The sequence below is a fragment of the Anopheles coluzzii genome, chromosome 3 (assembly GCF_943734685.1).
Source record: "Anopheles coluzzii chromosome 3, AcolN3, whole genome shotgun sequence".
Taxonomy (NCBI): Eukaryota; Metazoa; Arthropoda; class Insecta; order Diptera; family Culicidae; genus Anopheles; species Anopheles coluzzii.
This window is the reverse complement of record NC_064671.1, coordinates 5,720,001-5,743,568: the sequence shown is the minus strand read 5'-3', so window position 1 is coordinate 5,743,568 and position 23,568 is coordinate 5,720,001. Positions and strand designations below refer to the sequence as shown.

Here is a 23,568-nt window from a genome sequence, read left to right as displayed (position 1 = left end):
AAGTGAAAGTGAAAAACCGGCAGCTAAACGACCGGTGGTCAAAGTGAAGCGCAAAGAGAGGAAGGAAAATAAACATTTCCCAAAAAAAGGCATCTTCAATTCCACTTGAGCGCGCGCCCACCTGAGCCAGAGGAGGGGCCACATCTGTGGCAGTTCTCATCGACTTCCGACTTTAATTCAGCCTGCAGACGCCAGCGCTCATTACATCAGCGGAACAGTCGGTGGTTCATCGCTTCCGAGATGGCCTTGGAATTCGCGAACAAGCCGTTGGAGAGAAGAAACTGGAATGACATAAAGCAAGTTACGTCTGTAGCACGAATTACCGATGCCTTCCCGGTGTGTCGGGGGAGAATTCTTCCATTTTTTGTGTGAGTGCGCGGAGGTGGCCTCATTGCAGCGGACATCGTTGTACGCACGAAGGCGTGAATATTGCCTTTAGTGTCCATGCCGCACAGAGAACCGTGGTCCGTGCGCTGTTCGGGAACTTGGTAGCGGTAAAGTACCGGTATGAAGTACTGCTCTTCGTACGCATTGTTTGTTAAGACAACCGGTGACACCTTTGGGCCGGGTTGAGGGTTTTTCTTTCGAACGGTGGGCGATTGCAATGAAAAAATGGCAAACAAGCGCATCTGGAACATTGGTAGGTCACCTTTCCTGGTTCGTTGAGCTAAGAATGGAGGTAGGCATGTGTTGTTGTTGTTGACACCTGGAGTTCGTAGAGTGGCAATTGTTGTCTTGGCACATCTTAGATGGCGGCTGAAAATCATCCACCCGTGAAGTAGCCAGTTGTTTGCAATTCCATGCCAACGGTAGAACTGTTGATTTAGATGTTCCCAATACACTGTTTACTTCGGTTCGGTTATACAACTTGAATTGTTTTAGCAAACATGAGTAAGACGTTTGTGTTTGTCATGGCAATGTACTAATTTTATGAGCTACCAAAGAAGAGACATTGTTACTAGAAATGGGGCTCTGGAATGTGTTGTATGATGCTTTTATGAAGATGTTCTGTTAAGAATTTGTACTATACTAATTTTATGAGCTGCCAAAGAAGAGACATTGTTACTAGAAATGGGGCTCTGGAATGTGTATTACGACGCTTTTATGAAGATGTTCTGTTAAGAATTTCTATCTTAGTCTTTTACCATCGTCAGATACCTCATCATTCATCGTTTAACTAGAATACGCTAATTCCTCAATGTCCAGTAACCTGCCGCCGTCTAGCTTGTGTGAACTATGCTGCTAGGCTGGTTAGGACGTAGATGAATTACATATTAATTACAGCCATCAACCATAGTACACTATACGGCTCAATCCTGTACCACTCCTTAGACGTGCTTGTACACCGTTGGCGTCGGCGAGTGGCGGCGCCATCGGCTACGGAAAAATGATCCAGCCAGACGTGTACAGCGACGGTTAACTTCATATCGTTCTTGCTCTCCTTGTTCATGTACACCGCGGCCCTACCTGTTGGTGATTATATTCTAGGCATGCGGAAATCGTGATGCTTGCGTTGTGGCGACAGTGATTTATGGCGGCATGGGGCGCTTCGCTGAAGCCGGCCGGTGGGAATTTAACTTTCTATTTCTAAACTCCTGTAGAATGCGTGTCCATTCTTCGATGTGAGACTGTTGCCAACCGTACCTGGAGGATGGCATTAATAACCGAGAGTTTCACCGAGTGTGTGTGTGAAATGTGCCGCAAAGAGCTAACAAGACATTAATAAGGTCGTTTGGTTCATTTCATCACCACATCGGCCGATTATGATCTGATCTGAAGGAAATGCTTCATCCAGCTCATGCGCACCGCGCTCAGTCAACAGTGTGTCGACCTACTTATCCGAACATTTAACCTTCGACATCAATGTAATCTATTGATTCGATAGCGCTGCCTTACTTGGAGAGAAAGCTGATGGAAAACTCCTTCATTCTGAGGGGAGCACGAGTATCTCAGTGTCCTATCGTGTGTTGAAGAGGAACGATCGTTGGCTCGGTACGTACGGTGTGCTGCGAAGAGCTAAGTGCTTAATGAGAATAAATTACTCATAAATTTCCCATCGACGTCCGGAACCGGCGCATCGATCATGCACAACCGAAACCGAGCTAAGCGCATATTGACCTCGTCTGTTGGGGTCTTGATCAGCTGTACGTTGGATCTATATTTGTTTGAGGCCATAGATAGCTCTTTTCCTTCGGGCTTTGCCAGGGACCACTAATAAAAGCGTTTCCCAGTGACCCGTATCATGTTGCAAAATTAATTAGCTCAGAATTTACTGCTTGATCCGGCCGCTGTTCGCTGGGGGGATATCGTTTAGAAGTAGGTTAAACACATTGCTGTAATGTCTGGTTCTCTTCAGGAAGCGATATCATGTGTTGCTGCCCCTAATGCTCATCAAGAAAGGTATCTTCTACGATTGGAGTCGTGTATGCTGAAGAACAGCACATTCCAACTGCAAATCATTCATATCCCAAACTCTCTTCCTGATCTCTTCACTCCGGCCCAGCCATCTACACTTGTTGGCGTCGTCGCCTGTCCATAAGAGATTAAGTCATAAACTTTCTCCTAATTCGATCAAACACCGATCGGCACGGCATCGTCACGGCATGTTTGGCATGCATGTTGTGCAGATTTCACCTCCATCCGATCGTCCGCGATGATGGATGATTGATCAGAAATAGGTCTGCGCTTGGGAGGCTGTTGGAATATTTTATACTTCATTAGGGTGGCCGTTTTTGGACGGGTGGGGGACCACAAACCGTACAGCAACATAATGAAGATATCTTCTCTCGATCGCTGTTTGAAACGAACGACAGCACCGAAAAGTAGAACATCTTTTCGGCACGAACGGAAGGCACTGTATCCGGAGGTCACTGGTGGTCGTCGTTTAGTATGCGTCCGCGTGGAAGATTATCCGCTTTTAAGTACTGCACTCGGGGCTAGCCACCTTGGCGAGTGGCTTAGCGTTGCTGGCCCATTTTCGTAGGTCACCGGGGATGCAAGCGTGTACTTCACCCAGTCGTCATCCAGTCGGAAGCATCCAGTTTCGACCGTGAGCGTGAGCAAATGAGCGAAAAGTCCGGTAGCTGATCGGATCGGATTTTTATGGGTAATAATTTAAAATTAGCATAATTTAATGATCGGAGCTAGTTTCGGGTGGAAAATCGAATCCCATGGCTCGGTTGGGCACTGTTGGGTAGGGTGGTTTTGGAATGATTTCTTAGTTTTGATGTTTTCTTGCTGGTCGATTTCCAATGTTATTGTGCTTTCATCCAGGCTGGGCTGAGTTATTTTCGGAAGATTTACGATGTTGGACGGCAACGAACTACCGGATCGTGAGCGTTCTCCAGCGGATCGATACCGGATGCTGGGGCCGTTGTGAGTACCGTCAGGCTGACAGGCTCTAAGGGGGAATGTTTGTCCGATGAGTTGCCTTGGTTGGCGCTTAAGTGTTCACAAAACATGACATCTTCGGCTACCGATAGGGGGATTAAAGTATTGCGCTCAGACGAAGCGGCACGGTTTTGAGGGATTTAGTTGTTTGCATAAATTTGGGACGCTCTACCGCCATTGGTGATGGTTTGCTGAGCTTCAAACATTTGAGCAGAGCCTGTTGTGTTTATAAAAAATTCTGTCGAATATTGAATTTTTAATTAAATATTCAAGACAGATATAAATTCAATGAGTGTACCTTCGAAGTTCACACAAAATTGCCTTTATACGTAATACGATTTCTAACACAAGTAGACATCTTGTAACACATTTGGCGACGGTTTCCGTAAGGTAATGAAGCCATTTTCCGCTTGCTTGAGCAGCACCGACAGCGTTGTCAAATACATTTCCCCCCCAGAAGCTCTTTAAACAGCTTTTCTTTCCCGAGCTCACGAAAGTCTGTCTTGCATTTGCATGAAGAAAACATTTCATAACGGAACTACAGTACCGAGCCGCACGTTTTTCGTAGCCTCGCAACATTTAACAGAAGAGACGGAAAACAATTTTCCCAAAAAAGCTATTTACCCGCAAGCAAATTCATTCGTCGGTTCCGTTCCGATAACGTTTGCCATTCGTGCGGCGCTGGGGAAAAGTTTGGCTGAGACGGATGAGATGGGAGGGAAAACTGAGAGATCTTTTGTTTGGAGACAATTTTAGTGAAAAATCCGTTTTTCTCCTCCCGTCAGTGCCCGTCTGTGAAGTATGTCGAATGTTGAACATAGCCTTTCATGCGCTGTTGGCAGTAGTTGTTCGAATCGCACCGTCATGGCGCGGGAAAGAAAACCATCAAAATTGTCGGATCGCCATTTCCTTCTCCCATGCGTCTTTCCCCATGTTTTTGTGTAGCCTTCTTTTGACTCAGTTGGGTTGTAGTTTTTGTTTTCGTTCCCTTCCCAGTTTTGTTGATTTTCTAAACGTAGTGGAGCTGTGTTTGACTCGTGCCGCCCGACGTGCCGCAAACGTAACCGAAAATGGGAAATTACCTGGTCTTGATTTAAATTACTCAATCGGTACACCCCCTTTCGTAAGCATCTTTCTTCCCACCTTCTCTCGCAAAACAAAACAAAAAAAGAACATCCACGCCCTCGAGGAAGTCTCAATATCCCGCTAAAATGTTCTGTCCGACCGGGATCGGCCTTCAAGGTCTTTGTCGATGTTTTAGAAGCGAAGAAATAATGCGTCTCGATCTGCCTGTGCCTGCACTTCCTGGGTTTCCTGGATGGAAGTGGGTGAGTGTGCGCGCGTGCGGCATAGTCTCCGGACACCCACCCACCCAGTGCCGTATTTGCATTCGACCTACCCCGATGTCCGCTGGCTTTGAATGGAAACTGTAATTTAAAACCTCCGGGGCCCGAACTGGTCGTATGGGGTACCGTTTTTGGGCATTTTTCTGGCGTCTCTGCAGTTGTTCTGGGCGGCTGGTTCGGCGTTACGTTGGCGGCTTCCTTTGGATGTGGTCATTGATGTGGTTTGATTGTTGGGTTGTGCAGCGGCAACCGTTCCAACTAGGGCGACCGTATGTGCGACTCAAACAAAGTGTGAGATACTTAGTGCTCGTGTTATTCAGTCTATGGAAATGTTTTATTTGAGGTTTGATTTTAAAGGTCTATTTGGAGAGGGCATTCGGTTTCAGCAGACAGGCCAAAGAACTGTTCTCTTTTCGGGGGAGGTTACCGGTAGTGCTAACGGTTCGCCAAAACTTGGGCGTCACAATGGATGCTGCCTTATTGTCTTGATTTTCGTACGAAAGTTAGGGCAATTTGTTGAACCCGTAGTGTATTTGTTTGATGTGGCCAGAACAATTGGAAGTGTAAAAAAAATCCACCCAGGTGTTTTACGGTGTTAGCATTGATTTTTGGAACGGTAGAGTATTTGAATTTCAAAATAATGAAATGTTGTTTGTTTTTCGATTCGCAATTCAAAATAATGTTCATTCAAAATAATGTTTGTTTTTCGATTCGCTTCAGACACATTCAAGATTCGTTTCGATTAGGAAAGAGAGTGTTTTTCAGTTCAGCTTCCGTTTTAGTTTAAAATTCATTTTACCTTGAATGTTTGTTTTATTTAATTTTAAATTCAGTGCACTTTTTCTCCTCTTTGTAACAAATGACTGAATTTATTGCTGAAATTTGGAATATTTATATCCTCTTCAGCACAGTTTAACTTATTCTCCTTCCCATTATTTAACCAAGAAAGCGAAAGTTAAGCTCAAAGTCAGTCACCTTTAATGAATGATCCCAATGTTATCAAACAATGATTAGCTAAATGGAAAACTGCTCTGGTAGCTGGAGCGATTAGCAAGAGGTGGAAGAAAAAACAAAAGCTCACAGAAAGGTACACCAAACCCCAAGCGACTATCGCTCAGTCACTAAGAGCCACCTGGGTGTAGCGGGAGGCTGTGAATTATGATAGCCATTTCCTGCCCGGTCCAAAAAAAAGCACAGCTGATTTAGAAGCCGCTGGAATAGAGACAGAAAAAAACAAATCTCAACGGGGCAGCACGCTACAGCTGCCCAGCAGCTAGTGAAACGAAAAAAGCACATGCTACTGGCCTACAACTGCTGCACCGGTTTCGGCTCCAAGGTTTGGTACCTCTTTCTTTTGGCGCGCTATCGTCGGCGTCCCCGTCGACGTCTCGGCTCGTTATGCGACACACACACACACATAGTGTCCGATTGTAGGCTATTGTCCCTTTTCCCATTGACAGACCTTCTATTCCACTGGGGTGTTTGTTTAGCGGTTGCGTTTTTTCGCTCCTCCCTCAGTTTGGCTTTTGCTTTCATTTGGCGCCCCCCAAAACTATGGTGCCATATCTCTGACATAACCTTCGAACCATCGGCCGAACACGTGACATATTTTTTTGGCAGCGGGTGGAGTGGTATCCGACCGGTACGGTACGGTGCGAGAGGGCTTTGCACGCTGTGGGGCGTTCCCTTCTTGGGTGGGTAAGAGAAACGGCACGGTTAGGTGGAACCGCGGCTGTCCCTAGCGTTTGTCCTACGCTTGTGGAATTCGACCTAGCGAGGTCGTTCGCTGTGTTGCTGCTGCTGCCGATGGAGCATCGGGTTTTTGGTTCGACCGCGTTGAGGCCAGTTTCATAACCTAATGCCCTACAGTGGACGAAGCAAAAAAACAAAACAGAGATCTCCCTTACGCGGTGGGAGGACAGCTTCTCTCCGACCTCCGTTCAAATGAGTGTTTGAAAGAAGTTTGGTAAATAGGGAATCAATATTTTAATGTACTGTGTCTTTAGAATTGAGAAGATGAAACAGAAACATGCTTAAAAGAGCTCTTATAACTATGTCGAGAATAAAAACGACGAAAACTCTTTTTACTCAGCACGTGTCCGTTGCATGTTCATCTTAGAGCGCAACAGCATCCACTTGCATTACGCCACTGCACCCCGAATTCAGCTGGCCCGCTGCCTTATCGGCTTCCTGGTGACGAAGACGGCGTGTCGGTAACTGGTGCCGCTGATGACCCGATGTCACCGATACCGCTTTTAACGGTCAATTTAAATAATCCAACCCTACGGCGCGAGCGATATGGTCCGATGCGCTTCGGCCCGCCTACATGCGCATGCACGATCATCGGGAATGTTATGATTATTCTTTTACAATATTTAAAACGAAAACCCATTTACGCAGCTCAATCGTGGGGCTGGGACCGGGTCGAAAGAGTGCAATAAATTTTGATGGCCCCGTGGGAGAAACGGCCTTGAGCCTCTCTGCGTTACGTTCGGGTAAGAAGTGGCAATAATGTGTGCAATCGTAGAATGTGGGGTTGCCTCAGACCTCCTCCCTAAACGGCAAACATCCAACACTCCACACAATCATCACGTCCCATTCACATTGGGCTGGTGGAAAAATTGGGTCATCGAGGGGCACATGCTGACCGGGAACAACATGCCCCTGCTGATTGACTATATCGAAATATAGTATAATATTTTATATCGCCTTATGCTCGCGGATGCAGGTTGTGGCGAGCGTTGCGCTGCGGAAAGGGTTTCGCTCTCCCGGTTGTTGATTTTTCGGGGGCTTTGTTTTAGACTAGCGCTGGTGCGGCAGCAGTGAAGCGATAAATAAATTGCATCGTTTACCCAGGGTTCCTCCCCTCCTCTCTTCACTTCAGTTCCCTGCGTACATTGCACAGGTCTGGGTTATGGAAATTTAATACCCGCGCCCAAGGTTGTGTGGCGATTCGATTTTATGATTGTTGCGTAAAATATTCGATACCATCACCGAAAGGGAGAGGAGTAGTGTGTGCGATGTTGTTTTAAATATTGCTACATTTTGTTAGGGCATCCCGAGAAGCCTCTCGTTTTATGAGCAGGTAATGTTTATTGCTTTATTTCGGGAAAACTACTTTCGGCTGCGGTGCGTGTGTTGTTCGTAATTGTCGTTTTATTGCGCAGAAACTTGATATGCAGGCTGGAAACGTAATCAGGGGCCGAGTCAATACTGCTGCAACCACAACATGCATCGGTGGCTAAAAATAATGTGCAACGATCGAGGCGTTCTCAGGCTCTACTTTAAGAAACAAAACAACAACAAAAAAGAAGTAAGAAAGCCACAAACATCACCCTCCACCGGACTACTGGGGTATAATTTTTAATAGCTCGTTTGCAGCCAAAATTAGGTTCCGTTTCAGATGCATTTTAATGCGCTCGTTAATGCAGCTTATTTTCCACGCCGTTTTCATTATCATCCCCTCCCGCCATTTCCTCCACGACAGGGAGGTTTTGGTCTTGCCTTTGGATTTGGTTGTTGTATGTCCCGTTGCCCTTGGTAATGAAATACGGCCGAAAACAGTGCGATGGAAATCTTGTGGGTGCTTTTGCACCCTCGGGAATCGTTTTCACTTTCCGAAACCGAATGACCGGCGGAGTTAGTGGAATGTAATGTGATCCCCAAGTATTGCTTCTTATCAAAACAAATTTTATTCCAGTTTCACGACTCAGCTGCAGCTGGAAAGGCACGAACTAAATCGTAGCATCCGTTACATGTGATCCCTTTTGGGTAGCAATTACAGTGGTATTAAATACTTTACCACCGATATGCGATAAGTGCATCCTCACGCGCCGAACTCGTGGTTAGGGAAGGAATAAGCCATAACCTACTTTAAATCGCAGTAGGGATGAAGGTGTAAAGGAAATGCCTTCAAAAACCACAACCACACCACGAACATGATGCTGCTGATGGGGACATCCACTTGAGGAGCGTCTTATCGCGAGCCTCCCAATCATCCCGTGGGTGCTATTTAATCCTCAAAAATCTTCACCCTAAGAGAAAAGCCGAAGAAAGTGTAGAGTGCTAAAAAGCTGCCGCCGCCGATGATGGTTGCAGTTGACTTACTTTGTTCGGTTTGATTGTTGGGCATTAGGAAGGCCACACCAAGGTTAGGCGCGACACGATGCACAGTGAACGCAAAGGCGTCGTAAAATGGAGTCGTTAAGGCTAATTTTCCGACTACAATAACGTCTTTTTCGAAAGGGTCACCAATGAGAATGAAAGCGCCATAATCTCTCCCAAGCCTTCTCTGGGGCACTGGGACGACAATGTTTATATATGTGTGTGTGTGTATTTTTGTGTACATTTATCGTTGGATTAGACGAGGAGCATGTGTTTTGAGATTGGAGTAGGATTTTGTCACTTTTAGTGTGGCTTTAAAATAAACGGGGGGGGGGGGGGGGGGGGGGAAACCAGCAGGAAAGAGGAAAAGATCATGTTTCTAAGTGCGGCAGCGCATGATGTGTGGTGACCACCCTGTGTGTGACATGCGTTAAAATGAGCTACCTCAGTGGGAGGGTGGGTTTCTTATTACATTCTCATGCAGCGAGGTGAAAGGAAGTAAAATAGGTATCGCTCTGATACCGAAGCAGTAAAGAGAAAAGGGACAGTTTTCCATCCAACGTGCATGAAAACGTGCATACAAGGGCAATGCATTTTGAGGGCCTGTTTTTTTTTTTGTTGTTGCTTTAGTTTACACTTTCGATTTAAAGCATAATAAAACTGGAGGAAACGAAACGATGGATGTGTGACACAAGATCAGAGAGTCCGGTAGTTGTAATGACCTGCGTGTCGGTGCATTTTAGTGCATAAAGCGTACGCATGCCATGAAATTGCTGTCGCTGTTAATTGTCAGCAGCTTTTTTTTTGGTACGTTTTACCCACGGTCGCCCTTGCCAGTGCACTGTGCGGAGGGGGGCATAGGTGGTTGCAAATATTGTCCACAGGATGACGAGCTCTTGACATACAGATGAGCTTTCTTTACGAGCAAGTGGCGGAATTGTAGAGTTCATTAAAAGGTGTTTCCTGTCGCTTTTAACTCTGATGCATTTTAAAAGTGCAAAGCGTTGACGGTGGAGGGCAGCTTTGGTAGTTTACTGTACTGTCTTAATGAGGCTTGAAATCAATACCTTCTTCCGTAATAAACGGCTCCGTTTTTTTATCATTATAGTTTCATTTAATCTCTTACTCGTTTAACGAGTTTGGTTCTATTTTGAATCTTTACGACCACGTCACTTTCATCATCATTTCTCACGCTTTTGTTTTCTTCTTCTTCTTCTTTTTGTGTGTTGTGGCTGATTCTCTGCTTGCAGTACTGCTCATCGCGTGTATCACCCTCGAAGCCGGAAGATCACTATCGGGCCGTGTGTCGGGCGCTCGTAACGGAAACGCTGGAGCTGCGCACGTTCCTGCAACGGGTATGTCAGGGCGAGGCGGAGGTCCTGCGGTTAAAGGCCCAGGCGGAAACGACCGGCAAGGAGCTGGAGAAGATCCACTTCAACGATTGGGTGAGTTACAGTTGGCTTTCCTTCTAGATTTCTTCAGCGAACAGTGTTGCATTCCTGTAATTTAGGAACTGCCCTTCGAATGATTTTAATTATTAAAAACATGCACCAATATTATGGTATAATTTTCGTGAAAGTGTTGAACCATACTTAAATTTCGCACAGTATCTTTACTGATAAGTTGTAGTTTTCCAGGTTCGCAAACTGTTACACATTAAAATGTTAAGGTTGATAATTTGGATAAATTGCAACATTGCTCTGCATGTTTTGTGCAATTTCCACACAACCAAACAAGGCAGCTCAATCATCCTATTTCCTCACAAATTTCCTAACGAGCTGTACTTACCGCACGGAAAAAGGTACAGCTTTTATTGAATTATCAATCAAATTGAGCGCGAGAAAGTGAGCGCCCGAGCTGTCGGGGTGTGTGTAATGAGACGTTCAAAGGAAGACATTTTGCAGCCGGGAGGGGGCTGTGGAGCGTATGGAAATGGAAATGAAAAATGAGCAATTACCTTACTTTTGGCAGAAACTTTACAACCCTTCTGCATGTTGTTTACGCCGACGATTGATGTCTTTTCTAGCAAAGATCTTTTCTACTCGGGGGTACCCGCACACTTATGGGTTCGAACGCTTGGGAAATGTTCAAGTACGAAACACAGCCAGCGAAATCGTTTGATTACAGAGGAGAACTGTGTTTTTACTGCGATGCTTTGCTCTATTCCATCCAGCTGAGCGTTGCTGTGCCCATTGGTTTGTTTGGAATGATTTTAATTTAATTCAATTAATTTAATTGCTGCGTGTTCTGTTCAGCGCCCTGCCAGCCACAAGCGGTTGATTGAAACGCGAAGGGCGATGATTAAGGGATCGTTGGTTGCCTTGCTTTCATTGCGATTACGATTGCTGTGTGCAGTGATAGTGGAATAATTAGGTTCGTTGCTTCTTTTCTGTGATTGTGCATGCAAATGGGCTGTGCCGATCTCTCCCTCTCTGATCGCAAGCGATCTAGCAATCGTCATTTAAGTCGCAAGATAAAATCATCTCAAACCTGCATAAGACCTGCAATGGCAATGACGATTGATGAACAGAATGAACTGGAAGGTGAGTGCACTGGTCAGAGAAAATGAATGTGCATTTAGTTTAATTGTTTCATAAACACAAGCATGCTCATTTGACTAAGTGTAAACACGAAGCTTAATTGCTGTCCAATGTATGATTATGTCGGGGCGTCGGTGCACATGAAAGGGAACGGTTTCCTTTCAGCAGGCAGCTTATTAAGTTTTGCTCTAATATTTTGTAGTCATTTTTACTAAAAAAAACGCAACCGACATGACATAATATTCGGAGAAATGGTTAGGTAACGTTTGCCAAACAAACACCACCAATCAGCTGGCAGCGAAGCATGAAAATAAAATAACAGAGCAACACAACCCTAGACCCTCTGTTGGCACCCTTGTTTCCGCATCGGTGCAAAATCTCGATGTGGTGGTAAACCATGTGTGTGCGTGCAGTAACGCACACTTCGCGAAAGGCCGCCCGGGAAAATGGTGCGACCTCAAACGCCGGACGCGCCGGCCTGTCGGATGCTTTTGTGAATATTCACAATGCCGAAACACCGTGCATTTCGTGCGGACAAAATTGGTTGTGCTTTACCAGATGGGGGAGCGGGTTGGGTCCGTGCAGTGGCAGATTTTTCTCTACGGCTTACGGTGGCTAGTGAAAGAATCGCGTTGAAAATGTATGACAATGCGAAAGGGGCCAAATATGAAACGATATTTGGCCGGGGTGAACTGAGACTCGCTCATTACGTGAGTCCTTATTTAAAATTCCACCCTTACACACCGAGGTAGAGTGTGTGTGTGTTGTGGTTCCTTTTGTTGTACTTTTGGTACGGCACGAGTTCGGACCCAAGCCACTGTATAGCATGTGGATGTGAAAAACTCATAAACATTGGACTTCATAAAAATATATTACTAAATTTTGATTGCGTTTTAGTCACTGTTGGTGGTGATTTTACAGTGATGAGGAATGTCGAAACACATAACTTTATCGAAAAAAATGGCAATACCGACCGACGTGCGATCATTTCCATGGCTGGGAGGTAAATAAAACAGAGACACGACACAAAGATAGCGCAAATACAAGAAAAAAAGCGTAATCTGGGCGAACGGAACTGATGTTCACCAATCGCCAGTGTGTAAAAATATCCACATCATGCAAATATACCTTTCCTCTCCTGTCTGTGTTCCCTCCCGGTGACGGACTACGGCACTGTGTGGCGTGATCATTGGAGCATATCAAAATTATGCCAACCGGAGCACAGGGCACACATAAAACCGTCACAAGCGTCGTGGCGTGAACATCAATTCATCTTGCTCGGGGTGTCCAGAAATCGTAAAATTATATCGCGTCCCTTGCGCTTTTACAACGTTCGAACAAATGTGTGACGATGGGGAGCGGTACTGATGAGATTGGACTGGATGAGCACAGAGAGAAAGGTTCCAAAATTCATCAACAAACAGTTGAATAATTCAGCAGATAATAGAAAAGAAGCGATAGCCGCATGGGAATGGTTGGTTCAGTCATAATTTTTATGTCATGCATGCTTAAAACGAACGTGGCTGTGAAAAGAGTTTGACATATTTTAATTGTCATTCCAGAGTTTGTGTGATTATGAGCAAAGAGTAGCAAAGAGAGTCAAATGGTGAAATGTACCAAATGCAAATAGCTTTGCTCTCGCTGCGAGGGATAGTATAATGAGGCTAATTTAGTTTACCACCTCATCTCCCGCGCGAGTTGCATTTGAGGTCAACCTTTTGAAGGTCTATGCGCGCTATGATTCGATGTGAAGAAAGCATCCCACTAACCATAAATTCATCATAAGGTCAGGAGCATCGCTTCGCCTCACAGAGTATACCCCCATTTGATCAACGCGCGATAAAAAGAGCACAGTACGACACACGGCAGCCACACAGCAGCTACTGCCATTTGTGTGTGTGTGTGTGTGTGTGTTGCGCTTATTTGCAGATGCTCCAGTAAGCCTTCACTTGTCGGGGTGAAGTGGAGTAGCAATTAAGGGACCAATTTTCCTAACCATTTCCTGTCTTCCTAGTTCACAAAACCGGCAGGGCGTGCGCCGACCGTTTGGCCGTGTGCCGTGAAAGTGGTACTGGCAAGCCGCAACCGTTTGTCTGCAACGCACCCCAGTTTGACCAGAATTATGCTCAATTACCGTGGAAAGCGTCACTACAATGATTGTGGTGATTTTGGTAGTGTTTTTGTACCCAGTTGTACCCCTGGGTTCGTGTGCGGTCCGTCGTTTGTCGCACGTTGAAATCCACTTGGCGAGGGTGCTACTGGAGCATCAGTGTTTTATGCTCGAGGATGGCTTTCGAAAGCAAATGAGGTCTGAACTGTGTAGTTCAATATGGGCGGTCTATCTCTAATGCTGCTTTGCGCATGCTTTGGGCAAGGTATTTGAATGTAGATTAAAAAGCCGCCTAGAATAACAAGGATTGATTTTGGAATGCAATCTGCCCAATACGCTTTTGCTGCTCATTTAAAACTATGACAAACAATTGTGCTTGCTTTTGCTAGTGCGCAGGTTTTTTGCAGGTGGGCTACAAATGAACGCTTTAAATCAAACGATTTCAACGCACGGACAAGAGACGAACCTCACCGTGCGTTTGAGCTTCCGAATAGTTGCAATGCAAGTGCAAACAAAAAAAACGAAAACAGTAACGTTGACAGCTGACCAGCCCTGAAGCTGGCATAAATTAAGCTCTTTTGAACGAAAATGAATGTGTCATGCTGATTGGTGAGCAAAAAAACACTGTACACTCAATTCATTTTATACTTTCCATTTCCTTTCGTTCCGTCCGAGTTTGTTGAACGTTGGCGTTGGAGCCAATGTTTTTTTTTTTTTACTTCTCTCCCGTAAATGGGAGCAGACGACAGTGGAAAAGGAAAAAGGATTCTGGTTGCCAATCTTGCCCATTCGTTGCAATTACATTCCAAAGGATGTTTTTTTATTCCTTCGTTCATATCCTACCCGACCACAGTGGAGCTGTGTCTGTCGCCCCGGTGTGCCGGCCAGACTGCTCCGGATCCGTTCCGTTTCGTTGTGCAAAATGCGGGGTGATGGCTCTATTCTTCTGTCCGTCGCGGCGGTTTCAGGATACGGCTGGAGCGCGTAAGGCGTGTTGCATAAAGGCAATCAGCGAACGCAAGAAGTCTGCTGTCTGTCATCCCCTAGTCACAGCTTCCACCGCGCACACGCATGCACACACGCACACACCTGTTCGTCTTCATTGTTTTGAACGCGGGTGAAGGTGAAAGTCAGGTTCCATTTTGCATTGAGCGTGTGCACCACGCTGCACCGTTGCATCCGGTAATTAAAGGACTTTGTTTCTTTTCCCCTAGCTGCATTGGAAGGCAGGAATCTGGGGGGCGGGAGGAAAATACACTCATTGCAAGAAAACAACGCACAAAACCGAAGTTGGTGCTTTCTACGGGAAACGTGTTCGGTACAGCAGATATAAAATGCACAAAAATACAGCAAAAAAAAAAAAACAGAAACAAACTCCACCGAAAACGGAGCTGCTACAAACATGCTGCCAAGCGAGCGGTAACGGCATTCACCACTTGCATTTCAGTTGACGTGTGTGTGTGTGTGTAGGTTTGTACCGGACGGGCGGAATCGAAAAGAAATGTTTCCCGATTTCCCGTCTGCACATTCCCAGCGCAGTGCAACAGTCGCGATGCAACACCACCGGCCGATATCTCGTTTTTCCACCGCGCGCGATACGATAACGACGCACGCGAAAGGTAGCGAACAGAAGAAAAAAACAAACAAAGTACACGCAGACTGTAGATCTGTGCAGGTCTTCCGTTAATGCACCGAATTGGCCGAACGATAAGGTGCCGGACGAAATGGGGTACACAACACGACGCGAAAGAATGTACTTTAATTAATCTTCGAATAATACATTTTTCTTTCCTTTTCCTCGTCCGGTTGTGTTGGGCGGCGCGGTCCGCACTGCAACTGGCCGCTGGTTTCGATGCTGTCGATACGTCGTCGCTGCTTGTCTGCCCGCGACGCGGTGACGATCGTTAAAAATCAAGCCGCGCTTGAGTTTTGAGTTTGTTTTCGTTTTTTTTTGTCTGCGTTTTTAACACATTTACGGAAATCAACACAGTAACAACGCTTCTTTCCTCTTCCCGGGAATCGCTGCGAATCGCTCGTTGGCTTACGTTTGGTCGTCGGGCATTCGGCTGCTGCTGCACACTGATCGACTACTGATCGACAAAATGGACGGAAACTGTGAACTGCAAACTATGTGTCAACACAATGGCGGGTGTTTTTGTATTTTTTTTGGGGATGATACTTTATTTCTTTTTTTGTGTGGTTTGTTCATCATCATTTCTTACTCCCCTTACTCGGGAGAATCGAATAATCCAACCCATGTCGACGCTTCTTCACCGATGCATCACCGGATCGAATGCAGTCGGACGATCAAAGAATCTGGCAGGCACTGCAAGTATGAGCGTTTTAATTTAAAACCAAATTGTTCTTTTACATTGTTTCGGTAAATATGCGAACAGCGCTGTAGTTTGAGCATTTTTCTTTGCATTACTCTGAACCCTCTTGATTTGAGCTATTTTTGAGTTGTTGATCACATTCGTGATTTATCTGTGTTATTTCTTCGCTGGATTTTTCCCCCCACTCATGATTTGTCATTTATCATCTTCGATACTGCAATTTCCTTCCCCCCCATTACAACAGGCAACAGCAACGTCAGAAATTAACGATTGAGCAGAACCCCGAGGCGCTTTTAAACCGGGTTTTTCAATCCGCTCCTCGAGAGTGACTGTTGATTTATTGCTGCACCTGGTGAGGCTTTTCCCGAGTTGCTCGTCTGTACAGCAGCAGCAGCAGCAGCAGCACAAAAAATGACAACCTTTTGCTGGAAACGATGGCGCGGGACCGGGTGATGATGATCATGATGAAAATCCTCTTCATCCGCTGATGGAAAGAGGTGAACTATTTCCACCCCTTTTTACCCCCCTGCTACCAACCGGAAAAAGCAGGTCGATCACTCACAGCTCTGGTGTGTGTGTGTGTGTGTGTGTGTGTGCGTGTATGGTATGTGCACCATTTGTTTTGCGCACAATCCTGAGCAGACTGGGAAATGATGGATTATGGTGGCTGTGGAGGGCTTGCGACCTCTCGAAAAAAAAACGGTTCTTTGTGCCATCGAGCCATGCGGGCTGCGGAAGCTGCTTTGATCTCGAACGCCACCGGATGATGGGTAATAAATAAATGAATTACCACCGGATTAAGCGGTACCTTCTGCGGAAATGGGACGGAAGCTAGCAGTGCCCCGGTGGTGGTGCGGCTGATCGAATGGTTTGTCGTTAAAGCTGAGTCAATTGGAGAGCTTTTGGTTTTTTGCAATAATTATCACATCCCGGTGTTCTATTCTTATGCTAAAAGACAGTTCCCTCCCGGCAAACCCCGATTATGACATTTTATCGACCTTTCCTTAGTGCCGCGCTTTCCAAATGGACATGGACCTTTTTTTTGTTGTTTGAAGCAATAAATAATCATCTCAAGGCTGCTAGACGCTGGCCGAAGCTCTCGGACTGCTGGCTACTGAGCGTCTATCCACGTAAAACCGTCTGAAATTTACTGAATCGCGCCATTTATTCAACCAGCTGCTGTGTCCGGGCGCTATCGGTCGCTTAGAAGTGTGACGCCTTTAGCATTTTCGTAACCGGCTTAAACTAAAAAGCGAAAAAAGGCCCAGGAGAAGCTTTAAGCTTCTACGGACCGAGCGCACCGTCCCGTCTCGTGAATGAAGAATGTGTTCTCTCCCTCCCTATGTAGTAGGATTTGGGTAGCTTGTTTTCTGGCCGGCAGCTTGGTAGGTTCTAGATTACATTCACTTTACCGAACGACGAAAATGACGCCTGGGTTTTGCTGCCTCGATCGCTGCAGTACGTCGCTTCACCGCGTTAACAGTAGAGCGTGGCGTGCGTTTTGCAACACGTGAAAGGAAACGTTTGGAGAGTCATTTAAGTGTTTGATGATTCATGCAGATTTATGGTTGCGAAATACGTGGACAGAACGTGAGGAGTAGCTGCTACATAAAGAGCAGGAAGTTGTGTTCTTTCAAAATAATTGAAAATAATATTTTTTTGTTAATTGGTTTCGTTTCACTGAACTTTTGTGTTATGCATGTTTTGAAAAGTCCTACAAAAAAGATAACCATCGATACTAGGAGCGATTAATAACGAACTAATCAACGATCGCATAGCCATTCTTCGTGTCAACGTGTGCCTTCCCTGCTATGCCAACGTTCGGGCAGGGTAGGAATCGCCTTCCGTTCGAAATCCCTTCGATTTGTCATCGACAGCCGAGTTTCATAACTATCACAAATTCCATAAATTCTGATACACACTGTCTCCCTGGGTCTCCCTCGAGCATCGTTCGTGAAGGCTCTTTTTGTTGTTTTGTGGTTGATCGGTTGCTGCTGCGGTACGATCGTGATGGAGCGTTTCGCTACGCATTCCGCGCTAGAAAAGTATGCTACCGAACGAAACATGAGCGTGCGGCGGCCGGTTGCGGTTAGGCGCCACTTTGTCAACGGCAGAGCACACGCTGTGTGTCCCGATGTTGTCATTCGGTGTTGTAATGGGGGAGGTAGATTCAGTCACACGTCTCACACACACGAGTTTGTCATATGTTATGTTGCTTTTTATAGATATATTTTTTTTTATTGTTCTATTTCGTTCGGGGACGTGTGCAAACACAACGGGGATAGATAAAAAGGTGGTTTAATTTATCATTTACTAATCCAATGTTCACCAACACTCTTTTAGGCCCGCTTTTGGATGCAGGTCGTCGATGAGCTGCGGCGTGGCGTACGGTTGAAAAAGATCAACTTCTCACGAGCGCCTATCGAGTACGAGCTGACGCCCTACGAAATCCTGATGGAGGATATCCGCTCCAGGTAGGTACTGGCCAGAGAGACAGATAGTGTGAGAGAGAGGTTGTCGCTACCAGGTCGGGGTCACGAGCGTCTGCGCTGGTCAGCGGCCTCCTCCTTTTCCTACAGGGACCAACATTCCCCTTCACGAAACACCCTTCCAATTGTTGGGGACACATTCCTGTGGCTACCATCACGACTTGCAACACGATTTTTAGAGATAATCATATCGCTCGGCCTGATTCGTGGGGTGACTCGACCCACAAGTTGTGACAATTTACCCTTTTCCTTTGGTTTGAAATTGACCTTCGAACATCGATGTGTGCAGGTTCCACGGTGTACAGACGTTTGATTGTTCTCGCTCTTGCTCCCGTGTTTTCTCCCCCGTCTTCTTCTACAACAGAAAGTACAATCTCCGCAAGGTTATGGTGAACGGCGACATTCCGCCGCGGGTCAAGAAGGACGCACATGCAGTCATATTGGAGTTCATCCGATCGAGGCCGCCGCTGCGTAAGGTAAGTGGGATGCAAAAGTGGCCTGTATACAACGATGTTGCGATGTCATTAGGGAGTCACAAAATGGTGTTCAAATTACTCTCCACTTTTTTAGGCATCGGAAAGAAAGCTTGCTCCCCAGCCGCTGAAACGAGTATCGTGTCCTCGGGAGCAGCTGCTAGACTCGATACGAAAGGGGCGCGTGCTGAAGCCGGTGAACCAGAAGCTGAAATCAAGACGTATGTAGAACATGTTTGAATTGTTTTGTTGTTTACATAACTTAAGTTTCCCATCGTAATCATCATAAAATAACAATTGTTTGCTTGAGTTTTGTTTCAATTTCATCTCATTAATGCGAGCAAATGTTCTAGGATAGAGCATGGGTGTAAGGCTAGCCCTCACGCATCTTATTTTCCGTTGATGCTGTGACCTACATCGACGTCATAAATAACAAATTTGCTTGCATAAAAAAAAACAACTTCAAACCAACACATCGACTGCTATTACAATATTAATTACTAATAATGTGTCCTCCGCCACTGCTGGAAGGCCGGCAAGGTCTGATCGATGTGGGGAAGCGACAGAGAGAAGCTTAATTGAAGTTTAATAATTTAATTCCATCATCCAACGTGTCACCTCGGCTCCTCCCGCCTCGTCAGCCGTGCAGAGGAAGAGGCCGTGGCGATGTAAAACAGGTTTAATAAACTTCCCGCCCGGTTGCTGCTGCCAAAGTGTCGTCTCGCTTTTCATGGTGCCAGGCGCCATTTCCAAATCGGTGCGACAAAACGACTTCACTGGTGCATCGCGCGCCCGAACGCACGCTTGCACGCACGCACGCTGCATCAAATGTGTCAATCAAGGCACGCATGACGACGACAGAAACGAACGCGGATACACGGGGGTGGCTATGGTGTGTTTGCCGCACGTGAGTGCTGCTGCGTGAGAAGAGAGCAGACAAGCCCCGGTAGTCTGGCCAGTGCGGACGGCAGGGATTTATTAAATTAATAGCAAACCGTCAACAATTTCCCGATGATTAATTGTCTCACTTTATCTGACCCTGGCAGGGCAGGGCTGTGCGTGTGTGTGTGTGTGTGTGTGTGTGTGTGTGTGGAGGGAGGGGTTGGAAAAGGGGTTTGCCCCCAAGGAGCGGGTGTGTAGTTCATGCTCGGGTAAAAATGGATAGGCCAAAGTTACGCCAGTACCGTTTGTTCGGGCAGGTTGTTGAACGGCACTGGCAGGGAACCAGTTTTCTTACGATTTGTTTTTGCATGCCCCTTGCCCCACACTCCGCTCCTTCACCCTTTGCAACTCGCTCGCCATTCATCTCCGGCAGTTGTGGGGTCGGGTTGGAAATTTTACCGCCACAGCCACCGCCACCACCACCACTGCCTTAGGGTAATTGGTCGGCCGTCACTTAGCAGCATTGAAACACGTTTCCTGTTTTTATCCGGCCCCACGGGTTGGCGGTGGGGAGCGGCTTCTGTGCTTTTACAATTCCTCCGGTTTCATTACCTCACTGGAGGCATCGAGTGTGGTTTTTCTTATCTTTTATCTCTTTTTTATTTTATTTTTTGTTAGCAATCTCGCTAATCCCGCACATCCCCTGGGCTGTGTACCGCTTGAGCGGGGGTTTCTAATATACCGTTCGTCGCTTGGTTCCGGTGCGTCGTTCAAGTCTTTTGAAGCGATGAACGATTGGCATAGATTTTGCAAGCGCATGTGTAGTTTCCTCTGGCGTAATCAGTGTCTGATAGGGTTAGCAGTTGCTTTCATTCATCAGAGAGTCCTTTTGAGCGGTCTTGGTTGGGTAGATGCTATTTTTATAGTAAAACAGTAACGCAAAAGACGAGTTAATAACTAGCAAACTTTCACTGTGCATATATTACTGTCGACCATCGCCAAGAATGTCAAATGAAATTTACATTAAAAAAAGACTCATTAAAGCTTCTTCCGAGGATTTTATTGCCCGCTCAAATGCCTCTTTCATTCGAGTTTTGTCACCCGGCCGTATAAGAAGCCTCAATTGTACAGATGCTAATGATGTGCACACACAAAAAAGAAGACTTTCACTTACTCTGTACCGCGCATAAAGAATCATTAATGAAAATCACTCCACACACACATACATATTCCTTTGCATATTTCCCACACAAACATCGTGTCAATGCATGCCTGCAGCTGCAACAGTGCAGTCTTCAACTTGCACTTTCCACCCTTCATCGCTCGCGTTTGAATGGAGGTTTTGAAGCTTACGCATAAGCTTGTACGTCAACGCATATGTGCAGCGCGTTTGCTTCTTCTCTTGCCCCTCCTGAAGCCCTTCAAATTAGAGACGAATATGGTAAATAGAAGACTCCATCCCAGCTTTCTTCCCGCCCAGGGGAAACCGACTGCACCGAAAAGCGTGGGAAAAAGTGTGGCGTGGCAGCAGCGCAAAAATTGCACGCGCAAAATGAAAGCATCAAAAATGCCTGAACATCTTAGACAGAGGCACACATGCACACACCCACACCCACTGATGCCTTAGTTAAGACGTGTCAGAATCAAAATAGACGGTTTCGCTGGTGTGATCGCTTACGTTGATGTAGATGATGATGATGATGTTGTTAGCAACATTGTTGCATATTAGCTAATCACGATCGTAACGATGATGGCAGGTGATTATGATGCTGAAGGGCTATTGAAAAGAAATTTGCAGAACGAGTCGAACGCTGCGAAAGTATCGTTAGTGCTTGTGTGTGTGTGTGTGTCCTAGTGTGGGAATGTGTACGCCGTATTCTGTTTGCGGTTGTGTTTGCACGATGGATAAAGTGTCGAGTGCGCGGTGTAATGACTTCATTAAGCAGCTTCCTCCCTCGTGCGTATAATCTCTTCACCGCAACACTTTGCCGGGTTGGCAGTCGGATTTTCTCCATTCCCGATCACGCACACGGTTGGGTTCAGCGTTATGTGATTAGCATATTTTCATACACGCGTCGTTACAGTTGTGCGGTTGATGGTTGGTTGTGCGTATTTATGTGCTTTATTTACCTTTTCTTGTGATTCATCCCATTCAGCCTCTTTTTCCCGACGCACATTTGCACTGATTTTGGAAGTTTATTTCCCATCCATCTCCATCTGCCCTTTTCCACTTGATGGAAAGCTCCCCGAGACCAAAGGTGAAAATGAAAGGGGTCGTTAGTTATGTGGAGCGATTTTCATCTGCCCTCTGGACAAGATTAGCATGATTAATGTGGTGCTTATTTAATCTATGGAAATCGAGGAGAAATAGAAACGAAGGATTGAAAATTCAAAAGTATTTTGTACTTCTTAACGCGGTGGAAATGATTTTTTTCCATGATTTTTGGCACCATCTCCGAGCAGAAATCGCTAATCACCTTTCATCATTCACATTAATTTTTATTCATTTTCCCATGTACATAGGGTGCGGTGTGTTAACATTTTCCGTCACTATTCCACTTCATCCATTTCAGTACACCAGCTTCAGTAAGTATCGCTCTTGTTTCATACTTCGATGAAATCGTTTTGTCCCGTTTTGTTCTGTCCCCGTCGTCGTTGGTAGGGGGTAGTGGTTTTGTGAGTAGCTGTGTTCTGTGTTTGTTTCGTCCGGTGAGGTATTTGTTCATGCTCAATCTAAAAGAACTACATCAGCACCAGTCAAGTCAACTAAACGCATTCCATGCGAGCCTACCGTTCGCGGTTCCAACCTGTTCGTGCGCGCATCGCCATAACCGTCCGACCAGTAATTGTTCTATCAATCTAGGCACCGACACTCGCTGGATGCACCCAATAGTGCTGTGGATGACTTTGACATCGAATGTCGATCGAAGTCGATCGTTCAATAGCGAGATGGGGGAGAAACAGAGAGAGAGACATACATTGCGCCGACCCAATGGAGCTCAGGGTGACCCAGATCAGGACGTGTTGATGTGCGTCGGGGCTACCTGTCAACACGCGGGTGTCGAAGGTTCAGGTTTCAGAGGTCTGGTCGACGGGGGTAAATTAGATCCCCTCCACTGTCGGGGCTGCACTTTGATTGAGCGCGCAAAGCCATTGCATAAGAGCGGAAATACACACCTTGTTTTTCGGAGGGAATGTTTGAAACACTGGCCCGAGGGGGAGGGAATGGGATGGGTTTTCTGTGATCGGCGTTATGCAAATGTAACGACACATTGAACGACAATGCTCTTGTGTACGCCATGTCTTATTGCATTTGTTTGACGTGCGAAGGGCGATACGATCGCTGCTGAAAACAATCTCCCACCTCTAGGGGCTAGGGGACAGCAAAAGTTGATGAACTCGATGACACCGTACCGGGAGCGCCCGTTAGAGAGGGAGGCCGTTTTGTTAGTGGCTGGCCGAAAGCCGACAGCTCAATAATATATCAATCGTCCAAGGAAATGAACCACCGAACCAATCAATTATAAATCATGCTGGAGGAGAGCAGATTGAAGTCGCTTGCGGGAAGCGCAGAAGCCTCTCATTCCGGGTCGGCGACGCACGGCGAACGATCTGCTTCCGGTGCTAAACATCATCCTCAGCGTTTCTTCCGGGCGCCGGTGTTTCACTCGCGTGAGGCACTGCTGAACTTTGTCGATGGCGCGGGCTCCATAAAAACCTCTCTTTTTTCTATTTCCCCCATCCGAAGAACATCGGGAGCATCGGGAAGATTAATTATCGCAAGCTCCTTGCCTTGACTCACTTTCCCTCCGCTGCGTACGAGCGTCACATACCCGCAACGTAGTCCGGACGGATGCTGGGTGTACCTTTCATCGAAAGGCATCCGGAAGATCGATGGAAT

At 46.2% G+C, this 23,568-nt stretch overlaps 1 protein-coding gene across 4 annotated transcripts in view; it reads left to right on the top strand.

Annotated features, from left to right (window-relative positions):
• LOC120959397 (protein spire) overlaps nt 1-23,568 on the top strand; it is a 119,687-nt gene that overhangs the window by 65,238 nt on the left and 30,881 nt on the right. For all 4 annotated transcript variants that reach the window (XM_049609762.1, XM_040382712.2, XM_049609761.1 and 1 more), the window contains exons 6-9: nt 10,091-10,285; nt 18,167-18,297; nt 18,677-18,788; nt 18,883-19,006. In XM_049609762.1, coding sequence (XP_049465719.1) covers nt 10,091-10,285; nt 18,167-18,297; nt 18,677-18,788; nt 18,883-19,006 — 562 coding nt within the window. The remainder of the gene's footprint in view (nt 1-10,090; nt 10,286-18,166; nt 18,298-18,676; nt 18,789-18,882; nt 19,007-23,568) is intronic.